Raw genomic sequence first — 17,141 nt, 5'->3', positions numbered from 1 at the left:
GTTAGCAGCTGAGTTAAAACTCCTGACTTGCACATTGCTTTCTTCCCAATAGAGCACACTGCCCAGATATCAGACAGTGCATGTGTGTGTTGGGATCAGAAGCAGAAATTATCTACAAAAATCAAGGTGACTCCAAGAAGACTAGGATTCTGAAGGTCTGGGCTGACGTGCTTGATGGGGAGGGCAGGGCTCCAGGTCTCTGGGACTCGGCATCTCAGAGGGAGGCAGCACCCAGGGGGCCCCAGGCCAGGCAGGGACCCCGTTCCCAGTTTACTGCCGCTGACAGATAGATACAAGGATCAGGCTGGCTTTTCAGGGTGGGAAGGCGGCGAGAGTGTCAGTCCATCTGCTGTGTCTGGTATGGGGGCTGGGAAGAGAGTGTGAAAAAAGACATCAAGTCGTTTCTTCCTTCCACAGAGGGGCACATTTTCACTTTCCCAGATGGATGATAAAACAGATCTGAAGGCAGTCTTACAAAAATCTTGGGAGTCATAGGAGCTTCTGCTCCCAGTCCAAGCGGGGGGAATATGGAGCCTCCAAAGTAATACAATATTAATCAGATAAATGTACTTTTATCAGTTATTAATTATCAGAATGTCAGTAAAAAGATTCTGGGGGAATGAAGTCCCAGGGGCCTCCCGTCCTGTGTGACTGGTAGGTTTCTTCCAAATTTTTCATTGTTTCAACACTGCCACCTAGTGTCTACTTCTGGACTTACCAAGCCTGCAGCGACCTGCTCAAGTATTCAACTCTGAAGACAGGAAGGTCCATTTTCTCCACCTTGGAAAGGTATCTGTGATAATTTGTTGAGTGAGAGGTGGGGGGAGGGTGTCACAAAGTGGTAAGCACTATTATGGTTCAATGCAGGTAGATGTGTGTGTGCGTGTGTGTGTGTGTGTGTAAACTTGACTCATGGGAGCACAAGTATAAAAATCTGGAAAGACATTCTCCAAATTATTGATGCTGATTATCTCTGGTTGGTAGGATTTGGGGGGATTTTTGCTACCTTCTTATTCTTACCTGTATTTCTTTAGTTTTTCATAACAATAATCGGCCATTTGTGTAAATAGGGGGAAACAGCTTTTGAAAGGACTAAATGAGCCCCCAACATGAGAATCACCCTCAAAATACTATTTTCTGAAATTAGATCAATCCAGGAGAAATTTATGAAGCATATACTGTGTACAGGGTGTTCTTCTAATTGTAAGGTACACCAGGAAAGTAAGGTGATGTCCTTCTACCAAACTACTAGCCACCTTTTAAGGAGCATTTACTGTGTGCCAAGCACTGCGCCAAGCTCTTCCCACTGGAGATGTTGAATCAGTCCTGTAGGCTCCGCTCTTGGGGTGGGAATACTGAGGCTCAGAGAGGTTAAGTAACTTACCCCAAGTCACAAAGTTATAGGCTGTAACTCCTTCGACTGGATAGAAGATAAGCCAGACTTCAGCCCTGGGGATTCTCCAACACGAATTTCCTAAGCTACACCAGAGGTGATGTTAAGCAGGGAGTTGGGCTAGGACATCAGGCTGGGACAAATCTCTCTCTCAGGCTAGGAAGGCATGAAAGATCTTGTCTCACACCACCGATCTAGCATTGGGGTTTTGCTGGGCAGGATGTTAAGTGCAGCGTAGGTGAGAAGGGAAGAAATCCAAAGCAGCCAATCACAGACTCTAGGCAGAATAGGGAGAACATTCCAGAAGGGGGTGAATGAAAGGAAGCAAAGAGCAAGAGTTCAGAAGGGCTTGAAAAACTGGTGTGCTGGGTTTAGGGATGTAAATTGTACTCAGAATATAGAATATGGGACTCTATTGAGCACTTCTGATAGCAAGATACAGATTTATCATGAGAGTAACAGAGACAAGTTAAGGCAACAGATTGGCATGAAGGACATACTACATGTTGAGGTCCAGATGCGGGCAGTTCATCCACATGGGCACCGACCAAACAAATGATGGAGGCATTTGAATAGGAAGATGGCGGCCAGGGTCAGAGTCCCCAGTGAGAGCCGGCGAGTGAGTGGGGGGCAGGAGCTGGCTGACCATACCACGAGACAGAGAGTATGAAACTAAACGTGAAACTGAAAGAAAATCACAGACTAATCATTCCATTGGGCCAAAAACTGGAATAATATTGTTGGCAACAAATTTTACTGCTTCTGGCAATAATGCACAAATACTTTTTAATCAGAGAAATGACGCCTAGTAGATGTTAAGCTTCTTAAGAAAAATCGTTAGATTTTTTAAACTTGATAGTTTATTCTTTTATTTATTTATTTATTTATTTATTTATTTATTTGTCAGAGAGAGAGCGAGCGAGAGCGAGCACAGGCAGAGTCAGAGGGAGAAGCAGGCTCTCCGCGGAGCAAGGAGCCCGATGTGGGACTCGATCCCAGGACACTGGAATCATGACCCGAGCTGAAGGCAGCTGCTTAACCAACTGAGCCACTCAGGCGTCCTCCTAAGTTTAATATAGTGGAACAACTTTGTCCAGGTAACAACTTCGTAGGAGTTTCTTTTTTCTCTTTTTCAGCCAGGAAGGCACCAGAAAACTGCTCTATCCTCAGTGACAACAGTTTCCCTTCAAAAGGGGATAGGATAGCTCAGGTTCATTGAAAATAGTTACTTCCCCAGAATTTGGTGTAGACACAGGTGAATCCCTTGGAAAATCTCCTCTAAAAGGGTGAGTTACCTTCATGGCTTTCAAAGGAGTTAAGATTGCCTCCTTCAGGAAGACTGATGGTCTATAGGTTTTCAGGTAATTCAGGGAAGCGGGAGAGCCCCTCAAGAGAGAATTTTCTTACTAATAAGGACCATGAGCTCTAGACTAATTCATTAGTAAAATAAACATGATGTAACTGTGCCCCATTTTATGGAGCAGTTTCTATCTGTGACATTAATAATGACGAGTCATTGGGGCACCTGGGTGGCTCAGTGGGTTAAAGCCTCTGCCTTCAGCTCAGGTCATGATCCCAGTGTCCTGGGATCGAGCCCCGCCTCGGGCTCTCTGCTCAGCGGGGAGCCTGCTTCCTCCTCTCTCTCTGCCTGCCTCTCTGCCTACTTGTGATCTGTCAAGTAAATAAATAAAATCTTTAAAAATAATAATAATAATAATAATGACGAGTCACTTTCTGCTTTCTTGACTTTTGGATCTTGGCCCTTCGCAGTCCACAACAGAAACAACTGTCTCAAGATGACAAGGGAAGTCGTGAGATTGCGAAACTCAAAAGAGTTGAAGTGTAGCGTGGGGGGCGGAGGGGTGTGTGACTGCAGCTGTGGGAGGCAGAACCAGCATCCCCGGAGGATGAAGGGCCCCAACATGGCCGGAAGGGTGGTGTTGCACAGTGCTCAGCACTAGAGGGCAACCCAGCGGCTCTGTGATCACAAGACTGGTGGTTTCCTCCAGAAGACATCTCTGCCCAGGCCCAAAGATGCCTTGTGTCCTCCAATTCACCCAAGCATTTTTTAGGTTGGTTGTTTCTTGTTTGATTTTTTTTTTTCAAGTCATAGACAAAGAACTCCATCTCTTACAGGGTTTAACTTCAGAATATTAATTATTCTAGCTGGCGTTTCTAACAGTTCCCCAGGTAGCAGGCCTATGTCCGGAAAGCAACCAAAACCTGAAGCTCAGAACTTATTCTCAAATTACCAGGCCCTGAAAGGACTCTCTGACAGGCGTGAGTGCTACCAAGTTCTAGATCAAATGATTGCACCTGAGTGCCACTAATCAGGACAAAACAAAGCATCCATGCTTAAAGCCCACAATTCTCCTGGTTCTAACAAGACTTCCATGCGTCTAAATGACTATGATTTTATTATGAAAATTAAAACAGTGTTTTGCAATTTGATTACTCTTTATTTCTGTCACACATTACTGGTGTTGCTATTTCAACAGTGACAGATAATGAAGGCATTATTACTACGTTACCATAGCGTCACAGTGTGATGGTAGAGTTCAGCCTCTGGAGTCAGACAGATGAGAGTCTAAATTTCATAGAGTTGCTTAACGTCTTTAGGTCTTCCGACAGATAGAGATGCACATAAACACCCCCAAGGCTTCTCCCCGTCCAAGCACATAGTAGAACTGCATTTCCTTTGAATCTGGACAAGGCCAGGTGACTTGCTTTGGCCGATGAAATGTAAGAGAAAGTGCTACCTGCCCCTTCCAGGCAGCCTTTAAGAGTCAGGGAGGGATTTTCTGTGATTCCCTCTTTCTGGTAAAGCTGTTTCATTAGCCAGAGCCCCAGAGTGAGGACAACTTGAACCAGATCCACAGTGGACTGGAGCATGGCCAAAAATGAAATCTTTGTTGTTTTAAGCCAATAATATATTTGCTGTTGTTTGTTACAGCAGCATAACTTAACCTATCTTGACTAATAAAGCCCAATTTCCTCACTTGTTCAATAGGGGCATGAATAGAATCTGCATTCTTAGAGGCACCCAGGTGGCACAATCAGTTAAGCATCCGACTCTTGATTTTAGCTCAGTCTTAATCTCAGGGTCATGAGCTCAGGGCCTGTGTTGGGCTCCACACCCTACTTTAAAAAAAAAAAAAAAAAAAGAATTTACCTCTTTAGAATGTTGTGAAGTTTACATAAATAATGCAGGTTTTAGGAAAACCCACCATGCTGTGAGACACGTACTATGTCTAGATCAGTAAGAGGTACAAGTAGAAAGGGGCAAAGAATTGCTCAAGATCATCCAGATTTTTAATCATAGAACCATCCTTTCCTCCTAAGCAGTCACTTGGAGAGTCTATCAGAGTGCTAGTTCTCTACTCAGACATGCAAATTCTGGCTTCCAAATATAGTCACTCTCCCCAGGGTTCCTGTGAATACTGGGGTGATCATAATTTCCTCTTATTCCCTTCTATTTAATTTGCTTGACATTTCTCAGCAACACTTGTCTAACCACAGGAAATACAACCTACTGATCTAGGTGCTTCTTTCACCCAACTAGTACAGCATTTCCTCACCAAATATCTTCCAGAATTCTTTGGCCCTATTTGCACTCATGCCAAGAATGAGATGACCTGGGAGGAAGACTCACAAGCAGTTCACAGATACCATCCGGCCTCATCCCACACACTAAATCATCTTTGGGTTTCTTCCACCACAGAATTATTACCTACTTTCCAAAACCAAAAATAATGCTTCTCAACTCCAAGATTGACCAGAACATAGAAACACATGGTCAGCAACAGAAATGCAGTTCTACTGAGTCCCTGTTAGTTTTAAGGCTTGATGTTTGGTGCTGTGTTAAATGTTTCAAAGTGTATGTTCATGACCTTTCTCATTCCATCGGTGTTTCAGTTTGCTACGAGTAGGGCAAGATCTGCCCATCTAGATTTTACACTTTCATGAGAAGGGTAAAATATTCACATGGGTTGGCAATTAGGTAAATTAGCAATATAAGGCAGAAAGTAGACCTCAAACTCAGTGTTTTCGTAGACTTCCCATTTTCTTACATTAGATATTGATTCTACAAACCAACTTTTGAAAGCCCTTCGGTGCCATTCATAGTACCAGAGGCCCCCGGGCTCTGACTTTCCCTAGTTTCTTCTTGTCCCACGCATCGTTGTCTTGGGGATCTACGTGAATATCCTCCCATAACCTAGCCAACCTTCTTCCTAGGAGATAAGCATGCCCTCACTGAACTCCAGGCAATTAGAAAGTGCCCTGCTGGGTATTTACCCCAAAGATACAGATGTAGTGAAAAGAAGAGCCATATGTATCCCAAGGTTTATAGCAGCAATGGCCACAGTCGCCAAACTGTAGAAAGAGCCAAGATGCCCTTCAACGGACGAATAGATAAGGAAGATGTGGTCCATATACACTATGGAGTATGATGCCTCCATCAGAAAGGATGAATACCCAACTTTTGTAGCAACATGAACAGGACTAGAGGAGACGATGCTGCGTGAAATAAGTCAAGCAGAGAGAGTCAATTATCATATGGTTTCACTGGTGGAGCATAAGGAATAACATGGAGGACATTGGGAGACGGAGAGGAGAAGTGAGTTGGGGAAAGTCGGAGGGGGAGACGAACCATGAGAGACTGTGGACTCTGAGAAACAAACTGAGGGTTTTGGAGGGGCGGGGCTGGGGGGTTGGGTGAGCCTGGTGGTGGGTATCAAGGCACGTATTGCATGGAGCACTGGGTGTGCTGCATAAACAATGGATCTTGGAACACTGCATCAAAAACCAATGATGTGGGGTGCCTGGGTGGCTCAGTGGTTCAATCCTCTGCCTTCGGCTCAGGTCATGATCTCAGGGTCCTGGGATCGAGCCCCACATCGGGCTCTCTGCTCAGCGGGGAACCTGTTTCCTCCTCTCTCTCTGCCTGCCTCTCTGCCTACTTGTGATCTCTGCCTGTCAAATAAATAAATAAAATATTAAAAAAAAAAACCAATGATGTATTTTATGGTGACTAACATAACACAATAAAAATATACACATATACATATATAAAATAAATAAATAAATTTCTATCTGGAAAAAGAAAAGAAAAGAAATTGCCCTGCTCTCTACAAAAAAGTCTCCCAGAGTCTCCTGGCCTGACCTGGAGTCATCCTGCTCTGCTCCACGCAATGAGACAGGGGCATGAACGATGTTCGTGCATCAGGACCTAACAGGCCCAGGGGATGGACACTTGGCTCCCCAGTCGAGCCACATACCCCTGCTCTGGCATGGCTCACACTTTAGTGAGCAGATCAGGAACCAGGCCCTAGCTCTCCTCCTCCCGTCTAATCCTCCGAATGGACATTTACACTCAACCAACAGATGGACTAGGGAACCGAGGCTTTACAGGAATGCCTCTAGGTGGGTGTCAAGGGTGGGGGCAGATTCCCCGAAGCAGCTGCAAGCAATCTTACTGACAAAGCAATTTCTAGAGAAAAGAGATGCGAGAAGGTAAGGTGGGGACAAGGCTGGTGTTACTGGTGACGGCAGTGTCGGTCGCGTGTCTGTGCGTGTCCCCGTGTGTAAAGGTGTACGCACTGAACGAGCAGTCTTTTCACAAAGACCAAGCTGGATGAGGTCTCACACGGGCTCACAAGACCAAAGTCTGAAAAGAAATCTGAAAGAAGGAAAAAATGGGAAACACTCGGATGCGACTGAAAAGCCTGGTTACCCAGCAGGAAGAGACATCGGTGGTCAAGGAAGGCGGGATTCTGCACGGAAACTCCAGCTTCGTCATCTCAGCCTCTCCGCTGGGTCAGCCGTGGCTAGGAACAGCGGGTCGGGGGATGACCATTTGGCACCATCTGAATACTTGATGCGATCAGGGGGAGCCAACAATTGTTCAAATGACTTTTGTATTTTTCCTTGGTATCACTTCTCTTTCCCTTCCAACCTAAATTTCCAAATTTCCTCCTCCTCCAAAAGTATCTGCACTTGAAGATTGCTTGAGGGACCTCCGGGTGGCTCAGTGGATTGAGCATTCGACACCGGACTACAGCCTGGGTTGTGATCTGGGGTAGTGGGATGGAGCCCTGCATTGGGCTCCACGCTCAGCGCAGATCTGCTTGTCCCTCTCCCTCTGCTTCTTCCCAGCCCCTCTCTCAAATAAATAAAATAAATCTTAAAAAAACATAAAAGATTGTTCTAAGAAGATAATACTGAGACCAAGGAATAAAGTGCATGACAAAAGCACTAAGAGAAGACATTTGGGGACATTAAATTCTACAAGTAAAATTTTGCAGGTCTGAAGCGCCTTTACTCCCCTTGAGATACCATCTCTAGATTGCTGGATGTCTCAAAACACCCTTTCTAAGGCTACTGGAGAACTGCCTGTTCAGCATTACCTAATTTCCTCATAAATCTCTTGCCTTTTCATCAGCTAAGTGGCTATCTGCTGAATTTCCCTGATTTATGGATCTCTTTTGAGGGCTGAGGATATGTCCAGATACTAAGTGATTAAATGTGGATGGAAATGGCACGTCCCCATAATAATGATGGAGGAGAGAACCGTGACTAGGCATACAGAGGGCCACAGACACACAGGCGGACAGACGCTTAAAAGGGCAGGCTCCGGGGCTGCGGGGAAAACTGCACTAACAAGCTGGGCTCTACACGAGAATCTCCCATCTTCTCTCCCAGGATGCGTGTGCTGACTCAGGGTCGGGGGATGGGGTCGGGGGGGGTGCCTACTGCAGGCGGCTAGAGCTGCTGAAAGCAATCCTGGCTTCTGTTTTCACTATGGGCACCAAACTGTGTGCCCTCCTCGAGATGGTTCAGCTTGCCTAAGCACTCCGTCCTTCGGCGGCTCATCGAAGACAATCCCTGCTGAGGGAAGTCATCCTAGCACACTCTTTTAGGGGCGCCTGGGGGGCTCAGCTAGTTAAGCACCTGTTTTCAGCTCAGGTTGGTCCTGGAATCCAGCCTCGTGTGGCGCTCCCTGCTCAGCAGGGAGTCTGCTCCGCCCCCCTCCTTCTTCCCCTCCTCCCTGCTTGTGCGCGCTCTCTCTCAAATGCATAAATAAAATCTTTTAAAAAGGACCTGGAAAAGTTGTAAAATGCAAGGTGGTTTAGGTCACAGGTCTTTGTCAGACTTGCTAAAGCGCCACCTGCTGGACACGCCATGGATAACACACATACATTCTCCGCAAGCCGCTGGTCCCCAAAAGGGGGGGAAACGTCCACTGTCAACCAGAGAACATAGTTTCCAGGTCCAAACAGTGAGAATGACTCCAGCCAAGCCCCCTCTTCTTCCAGCATCACCACAGTCCAAATGTGCAATTTATTACCTCAATACAACACGAGGGAACAATCCAGCAGCCATATTATACTATTCAGCAGGGTTTTGTTAATGGCATAAATATCTACAAGAAAATACTGAAAAATCAATATTCTTCTAATAGGGTGGAAAGAATTTATGGGAGGTTATCAGCTTAAGAACGTGTTACATTTCAAAAGCTTGTATGTGAGCCAGATGTTTGAAAATACATTTTCCATGGAAGTAGTGGTACCGAGACGGGGGAAACTCTCGGTCTTCACGGACTTACATAAACCAGGATGCAGGATTTGTGATCCGATTATTTAAGTGCTGTCACTCACAGCACGGCTTCTCTGGAACACTGAATTCTAAGTTTTGATTTAGGATGCTCAGGGTTGAACTCCTTTGCCCCTCTCCAGAGGAAGCAGGTAAGGAAAAAAAACACTGGGTTTAGGGGGACAGGGAGAAAGAGCCAAGCCAGGAGATTAACACTGCGCACATATATCTGCAGAAAACGCCTTAGTGTAGGTCAGTCTCCCCTTAAATGTTCTGAACTGCAGCCAGAGACAAAGTTCATTTAATAAATGTCCAAGGGGGCGCCTGGGTGGCTCAGTCTGCCTTCGGCTCAAGTAGTGATCTAGGGGTGCTGGGGTCAAGCTCCCTGTTCGGCTGGGGAGTCTGCTTCTCCCTCTCCCTTCGCCCCACCCTGCTGCTCCTGCTTGCTCTCTTTCTCCAGTAAATTAACAAAATCTTTTTTAAAAGTAACTAAATGCCCAAGAACTGAGACAAAAAGAGGTCTAGAAAGATGAATAGAGACCACGGTTGACCTCGAAGAGCTCAGCCGGTGGTGAGAGCGGCAGGTAAACAGCAAGCACTCCATGAGTGCAACAAGGAACATATGAACAAGGGCCCTGGGAACCTAGAGGAGAGGGAGCCTGACAGCCTAAGAAAGGCTTCAGAGCAAGAGACGACGGTTGAGCTCAGACTTGACACGCACGTGGGGCGCCGCCACCGCAGGCTCTTCACGTCACCCCGCGCACACAGGTTTGTTCCTAGGCAGGGTGTTTAAGAAATAATGTGTTCATCCAAACGGAAGTCTTGCCCCAAAGGTGAAACACAGCAATCTAACCTTTTCCCATTCATTGGCAGCTGTGAATGATACACAGTGAAAATCAAACATCAGTTTTAAAGGGCTGCAGACAAAAGTTATTTCACTCGAAAAACTTAAAAAAAAGAAAAAGGAAAAGAAAAATTAAGGTAATTCAGAATTTTACAAAGTTTCTTCCAGCAAATGATCCGTGGGCTCCCTCTGACTTCCCCTCCATCCCAACATAACCCCAGGTAGGTCTGCCGCAGCTCACCAAAGACGTGATTCTGAGAAGCCGGACAGGAAGAAATGTTGACTATATTAAGTCATTTAAAAATCAGAAGGGGAACGGGTTCATCAAAGAAACCACACAACAAATGTATTGCCATGAAATCAAAATCTTTTAATCACATGAACAGTTACCCTCAATTTCTTTATTACATTAAAAAAAAGTTTACATAGAGTTTACAGTTTTTGCAAAGTGGCAGCATGGTCGTGGACAGTCATAATGATGCTACACGTTCACACTGTGAATTGAAGAAGGATCGTAAAAATCTCACGGCACGTTACAAATCCTCGGTGAGAAGCCGTGCACTGTCCTCTTCGAACAGCGGACAGAGGGTCCCCAAGTCTCCCGCACCACCCCTCTCTCCTGCCTGGACTATGCTCACACCGGTATCCCAGTCTTTCTCAAGGGCTACCTCACCCCCGTTGCTGCCATATGCAATCATCAGACCCCGTGGTGGGCCACAGGGCTTGCGGACGAGGACGACCTCAGCAAGACAAAACACCCGGAGGCCTCCAACTGTGGAAGGCTTCTCCCCTCCGGAACAGGCCTGGACTGCCCCCATTCCTGCCCCAACAGCCCGCCTGAGGCCGCGCCCTGAGGCTGGATCACGCCTGGGTATCCGTCCCACCAGGCTTTCCCGCGGGTGCCTCCGAGACCCCAGCGTGGCGCGCACCTGTCTCCCTGGCACGACCGGGCATTGGTCCTCAAACCCACGGACACACGATCCTAGCCACCTCAGCTTCTGCTCTATTTTCCAATTTCTAGTTTTGATGCATTATTTTCTATTCCTTTGTAAAATCTAACCACTGGCTCCAATCCAAGGTCGCAGGGCTCGCCCCCCCCAATAATTTTCCAAGAGTCCCCTCTGCCCCCAGCAGGCTCTGCCACCTCCCAGCGACGGCCCCCGGTTTCCCGGGAAGCCTCGGATGCCCACGCTCGGCGCCTTCCGCTGCAGCTACAAGGTGGCGGAATGGGTCTCCGGCAGGTTCTCCTCCAACTTCAGCCCCAGGTTGTCGATGCCGATGCTGGTGACCGGCGGCACGTCGCTGTCCGCCGGCTCGGCCGTGCGCGTCGGGGTGGAGCAGTACAGCACGAAGCCCACCATGATGACGGTGAAGGACAGGATGTAGAGCCCGGAGAACTAGGAGGAGAACAGGCGGGGGCTGTGGTCTCTGATGCCCTGGGCCAACCACGCGTTCCCGTGACCTTTGTTTCTGGAAGCTGCCTAAGGAGACGCCGACACCCCCAAGCCCTCCGGTGCATGCGCGCGTGAAGACAGGGTCTCGGGCATCACCTGTCCCACCCGCCAATCCCTGCATCTCTAGGAAACGGAACTTCTGCCTTTCTCTGTGCTACGCCCGGCTGGACCACCACCCGGCAACCAGCCCCACTCAGTGCAGCCCCTCAGGGGTCAGCCCGGACACCAGGAGCGAGCCCATTTCAGACCCTAAGCCCTGCTTGTAATGTGGCTACGAAGCAGAGAAACACAGGACCCAGGATAAAATGTGGGCAAACAGAGAAGACAAGTTCTCCACAACCCTTCGCGTATGCGAACGCAATAAAATCCAGTTTGTTAAAACTTAATAAATTATCTTCTTTCGGTAGACAAGGGTAACAAGCAGGTAAGATTTCTAGAGCTCGAAGAACGTCATTTTTTGGGAAAAGCCTCAAACCCCAAGAGGTCACTGGTGTGAAGTGCAGTCGGACAAGCCCAGGGCGCAGAGCCTTGTGGGTGAGCCTCCCACCGTCCGGGCTTCCGGAAGGACCAACTGCAGCGAGAGCCCATTCTGACAAACACACCACAAGGATGTTCAGAGTTTCTGGTGACCTTCTCCAACCCGCCCCCTCTGTTAGGAAAACAAACATCCAGAATAAAATGCAGTGAAGACAAAAACACGAATTCACTGTTTATTATTACTGAAAAACGGCCTTCTGACATACCCCCAAAGTTTAAATAAATAATAATATGCACTTTGCATATTTGCTCTTATTTGAATGGAGGAGCCATACAGAAGTTCAAGTATTAAGGAAATTAATAATTGTTTTTAACAGCATGAAAGATCAAAGAAATAGAAGAGCTGAAGACTGACCAAGGATGATGTAGTAAAAATTAAGGAAACTATGTAACGTAACTAATGTGCCATTAAACACCTAGGATCATTTTTTTTTCTTGGTACAAGAAAACTCAAATTTATGAGTGGTCTTGCTAACCTGATTTCAAAGTTAAGAACGGAGGATGCTGGGAGTGTTTGGTGGCTCCGTCGGTTAAGCGTCTGACTTCTGCTCAGGTCATGATCTAGGGTTATGGGATCGAGCCCTGCTTTAGGCTCCCCACTCCGTAGGGAGTCTCCCTCTCCCTCTACCCTCCCCACCACTTGTGCTCTCTCAGATAAATAAATAAAATCTTAATTAAAAAAAAAAAAGAATGGAGCATGCTATTTTATTCAAGCCAACAAATGTTTAATTCACTTAAGATTTCAAAGTATTGCCTAAAAAGAGTTCTAATGCCTAAAAAGAGTTCTAATAAGAAGGTGATAAAGAAAAACAATAAGAAAACATAACAGACTGGGAAAGGAGAGGAGAGGGGGAGAGAGGAGAAAGAACAAGATACACTCCAAAAAGTAGCAAGAGGAACTAAATAGGGTTTTGAAATGAGTATTATGTACAGTCCTGGTCATCTTTGGGCTTCTCTGAGTCACCACTGGCTTCTGCACGTTTATTTTCTAAAGATGCTCAATCACTTCTTAACCTTAAGCCTTTAGATATCTTTAAGGAATGGAAGAGCCACAGCCCTCCCCAAAACAGGAAAGCCTTCACCAGATTCAGTGCAAAGAGTCAATGATAATGACGTGAGTCAAGCTTGGCTTGACACCCAAACCTGGCTTTAGTTCTTGGATCCAAACCAAGCATGGTCCTCACAAGCATGGCCAAACAAAGCTGGCATTTCATAAATATTTGTTGGGGAAAAAGAAGATTCAGAGACTATTAGGGAAAATTAAACCTATTTAGATTACCCTTAATTTTCAAAGTCAGTATTATAAAGTCAGTATCTATGGCCTCCTATAAAATGTTTAATATTACCTGTAGGGAAGCCTACATAACTTGTTCAAAACATGTCCTGTTTGGTTTGGTGGTTTTAAATGGTTGGATCCTCTTAAGAACAAGGTGATCAAATGGAGTCATTTCCCTTAGAAGGGAGAGACTCCGAGGGAATGAGGGAAGTCTCCTGAATTAGAGGCTCTAACCTTTATCTCCCTTCTTCTCATTCTTTTCTTTTCTTTTCTTTTTTTCTTTTCCTTTTTTTTAATTCTACTGGTTGTGTCAGGATCTATACTGGAAGTTTCTTGTGGCTACTCTGGTCAGTAAGTATTTACTCAAGATCAGTTCCAGAAGAGGCAGAGTCTGACACTGAGGAGTGCAGAAATTTTTAAACTTTTCAACTGTGGATTTTAAAAATGAGAGCCAAGGTTATTTTAGAAACTACAATATTAAGAATTGGTGGTATACTGGGCTTATAACTGCCTTTAAAACTGCTTCTAAAATGCTAGGTATTGTGCACCTGGGGGGCTCAGTAGGTTAAGAATTTGCCTTCAGCTCAGGTCATGAGCTCTCAGGGTCAAGCAATCGAGTCCCATGTCGGGCTCCCTGCTCCATGGGGAGTTGGCTTCTCCCTCTGTCTCTCTCTACCTCTCATGAATAAATAACTAAAATCTTTAAATAACTTTTTTTAAGCACTAGGTATCTTCTTTAAGCTCTGAATGGTTTCCCACCTCTGTAATTTACTCTGAAGATCACAGCAGACCCACTCTGTTCTACAAGTCTTGAAATGGCCTTTGAACAAAAACAATTAAATCTGATCTGGGTTAAGAGATGTGCAGGGACAAAGAAACATAAAGCAAAAGAATGGAGAAGGAATTTAACGTTCGCATGCTCTAATTTTGAAATAACGGTTTAAAGTTATATGGTCAAAAAAAATGAAATACAAAAAGCTTTTTCATGTTCAAGTTAAGAGCAGTTAAAGAGCAAATATCTATATGAAAAGAGCTTATAAAAGGTAGTGGCAGGTATATTTTAAAAGCTTTTCTTTCTTTAACCTTACTTCCTCCTTCCCGCTGGGATAGTATTTTACTTAGAAGAAATTAAACTACTAAAGCTAAACCAATATATTTGGTTTAAAAAGAAAAACGCACAGGTGAGTGGGGTCCTACTTTACATAGATAGACCTATAACCACTAAGCCTAACTGCAGATAGAAACAACATCACCTCCTGGTGGCAGCCATGTGAAATGCAAGCACAGCACCACAGTTCACTTTTAAGGCTCATTTTGTAGCCCTTGGCAGCTGTTCTCATTAAAAAATAATAATAATAATAGGGCACCTGGGTAGCTCAGTGGGTTAAAGCCTCTGCCTCGGCTTGGGTCATGATCTCAGGGTTCTGGAATCAAGCCCTGTGTTGGGCTCTCGGCTCAGCGGAGAGCCTGCTTCCTCCTCTCTCTCTCTCTGCCTACCTGTGATCTCTGTCAAATAAATAAATAAAATCTTTAAAATAATAATAAGAAGAATTTTTTAAAATTCTAGGCCTGTTAGGTCACTTCTCTGATTCACTCCAACATTTGTTACTTTTTAATGATACAACAAAAAGTTACAAATACTCTTTCAGTCTAAGTTCAGGAACACTTTAACCACCAAGTTTGTAAAGATAACACCGAGTTCCTTTCATACGTAAGGCAAATGGTTTATGTTTCTTAAGCCGAAATTTCTGAGAACCCACTGAACAAGGCGCTGTGAGTTCATGGCCAATTCCTGGGAATAGTGTAAATCAGTGTCAAGCAATTTCTGCCTGGGTATAAAATTCCACAAGGACAAAGAAATGTATTTGCTGTCCCCAAATGAAACTAAAAGTATCAAGCAACAGCCAACATTCTCGGTATTTGTTCAAATAACTAGGATAGCAAGCTCATCGACAAGCATTTACTGAAGGTATACTCAAGAAAGACAGATTTCCAATGTAGCAGTTCTCAAAGTACACTCCTAAGACCTTAGGCACCCAAGACCCTTTCAAAAGTCTATAACATCAAAACTTTTATTATATTACGAACATGATTCTATTTGCATGGAGTACAGATCGTCCAACGAGATTGTTGCCCAAAAAGATGAAGTTTTATTTGTGGATCTAAAAGACACCCACAGAGGGGCACCTGGGTGGCTCAGTTGGTTAAGCAGCTGCCTTCGGCTCAGGTCATGATCCCAGCATCCTGGGATCGAGTCCCATATCGGGCTCCTTGCTCCGCGGGGAGCCTGCTTCTCCCTCTGCCTCTGCCTGCCACTCTGTCTGCCTGTGCTCACTCTCGCTCTCTCTCTCTGACAAATAAATAAATAAAATCTTCAAAAAAAAAATAAAATAAAAGACACCCACAGCTTCTTTTAGGCCAAGCAAGTGTTTCTATTTGAACACGATCTTTTTGCTTACCTTATAGCCAAACAGAAAGAGTCCAAAGAAAAGACTGTAGAGGTCGGCCGTCAGGATGCCCAAGTTCACAGAGGTGGCACTGGTGACTTTAATCACTAGTGGCATGAAGCTGTACAGGCAAAACATAGAGAGGGCAAACGCCACAAACAGCAGAGCTGCAGAAAAAGCAAAGTGTAACAGCTAACATTTCAGGAAGAAATCAGAAGGCAAAGACCCTTTTAAAGTTTGGCTGCCATCTACAATTCCCTGACCCTTCCACAAACTCTCCACAGAGCCACTTGCTAATGCTCAGCATTGCAAATGCTGAAATTTGCAGAAAGCCCTCAGGGCAAAAAATAGTCATAATAATAACAAGATACGACAACGAGGAAGGACTTCAAAATCGCAACACGGTGTTCAATGGTGAAGTCCCTGGGGACTTGCTCATGGTGTGAATGGTTCAGCAGCTCTCATCACTGGCCCTAACCGCCCACCCCAGAGAGCGCGATGCTGTGATAAAAGGTCAATAAAAGCAGAATCACTATCAAGAAGAATCACCATCGTCTTTCGTTTGTTTTTGTCTGGTTCATTGGTTGGACGTGTCACTGGACTCAGAATAAAGCGTTTTTAGTCACCAAAGGCGGCTTATGCTTTATTACCTCGTGCTCACGTCCCTAAATTCAGCGCCCTCCGAAAGCACGGTCTAACCATCCTCTTCCGGGCACAGCACGTGACCGCTCAGCTTTGCAACCACTCCTTCAATCCCACCCCCGTACTCAACACACCCCCACTCACACTCACTCCCATTCACGCACACTCTCACACTCTCACAAGCCAGCTTCTTTAACTGAATCAAATTACGTAAGCACAGCTGACACACATTCCCCGGCCTGTTTCTAACTTCCTTCCACCCGTCACTCAGTAAGGTTGGAGGAGTCCTTCCTAACCGTTCCCTCACTGTTTGCTACATTGTTTGTCTGTGCAGATGCCCAGGAACGTCAGGTGAGAGTCATATGGAAGGGGGCGGGTGATTCCACGCCACCAGAGTATTGGGGTTAATGTTTCACGCATTACATGGAGCAGACAACCTTCAAACGAGGTTTGAGGACTCACGACGCAGACCTAATGGAAAGTGAGTGGGACCAAAGGTCAGCCAGTCTTGTTCAGAATTCCTGGTAAAGAAAAGCTGTTCCTGGGCGTAAAGATTAAGAATTAACTCCTGTGAAGGTTCATTTACGAGTTCTCAGGGAAAACTCAATGTAAAACCCCGGAGACCTCTGGGTACCACATTGCTCTGTGATTTTACAGAAATGGTTTAATATTACTTAAATGAAGTATCTATTTCGCAATGCGTACTCTTGTCACTCGAGAGGAAAGGGAGACATGGACGTACATACCGATCTTCCAGTCCCACCGAATGCCGGCAATATCCTTATATTCCACGACCAACCTGAGATCAAAACCACAGAGAACCACACATCATTGTCACTAGCTTATAAGCATTTTAGTTGCTCTACTCCAGCTAAGGTGAGGAATTATGTTGATTTTTAAATTTTTCTTACTGTATAAAAATAAATATCTATAACATAAATGACAACAAGTAAAA

General features: G+C 45.4%; 1 protein-coding gene across 1 annotated transcript in view; it reads right to left on the bottom strand.

Moving 5' to 3' along the window:
• Window positions 1-10,179: 10,179 nt before the first annotated feature.
• SLC35F2 (solute carrier family 35 member F2) overlaps window positions 10,180-17,141 on the bottom strand; it is a 49,193-nt gene continuing 42,231 nt past the window's right edge. The window contains exons 6-8 of the mRNA XM_044257720.1: window positions 16,933-16,985; window positions 15,557-15,711; window positions 10,180-11,227 (exon numbers count right to left, since the gene is read on the bottom strand). Of these exons, the coding sequence (XP_044113655.1) occupies window positions 11,042-11,227; window positions 15,557-15,711; window positions 16,933-16,985 (394 nt within the window). The 3' untranslated portion in view covers window positions 10,180-11,041. The remainder of the gene's footprint in view (window positions 11,228-15,556; window positions 15,712-16,932; window positions 16,986-17,141) is intronic.

Source organism: Neovison vison, chromosome 7, assembly GCF_020171115.1.
Source record: "Neovison vison isolate M4711 chromosome 7, ASM_NN_V1, whole genome shotgun sequence".
Lineage (NCBI taxonomy): Eukaryota > Metazoa > Chordata > Mammalia > Carnivora > Mustelidae > Neogale > Neogale vison.
This window is presented reverse-complemented; position numbering and strand designations above follow the sequence as displayed.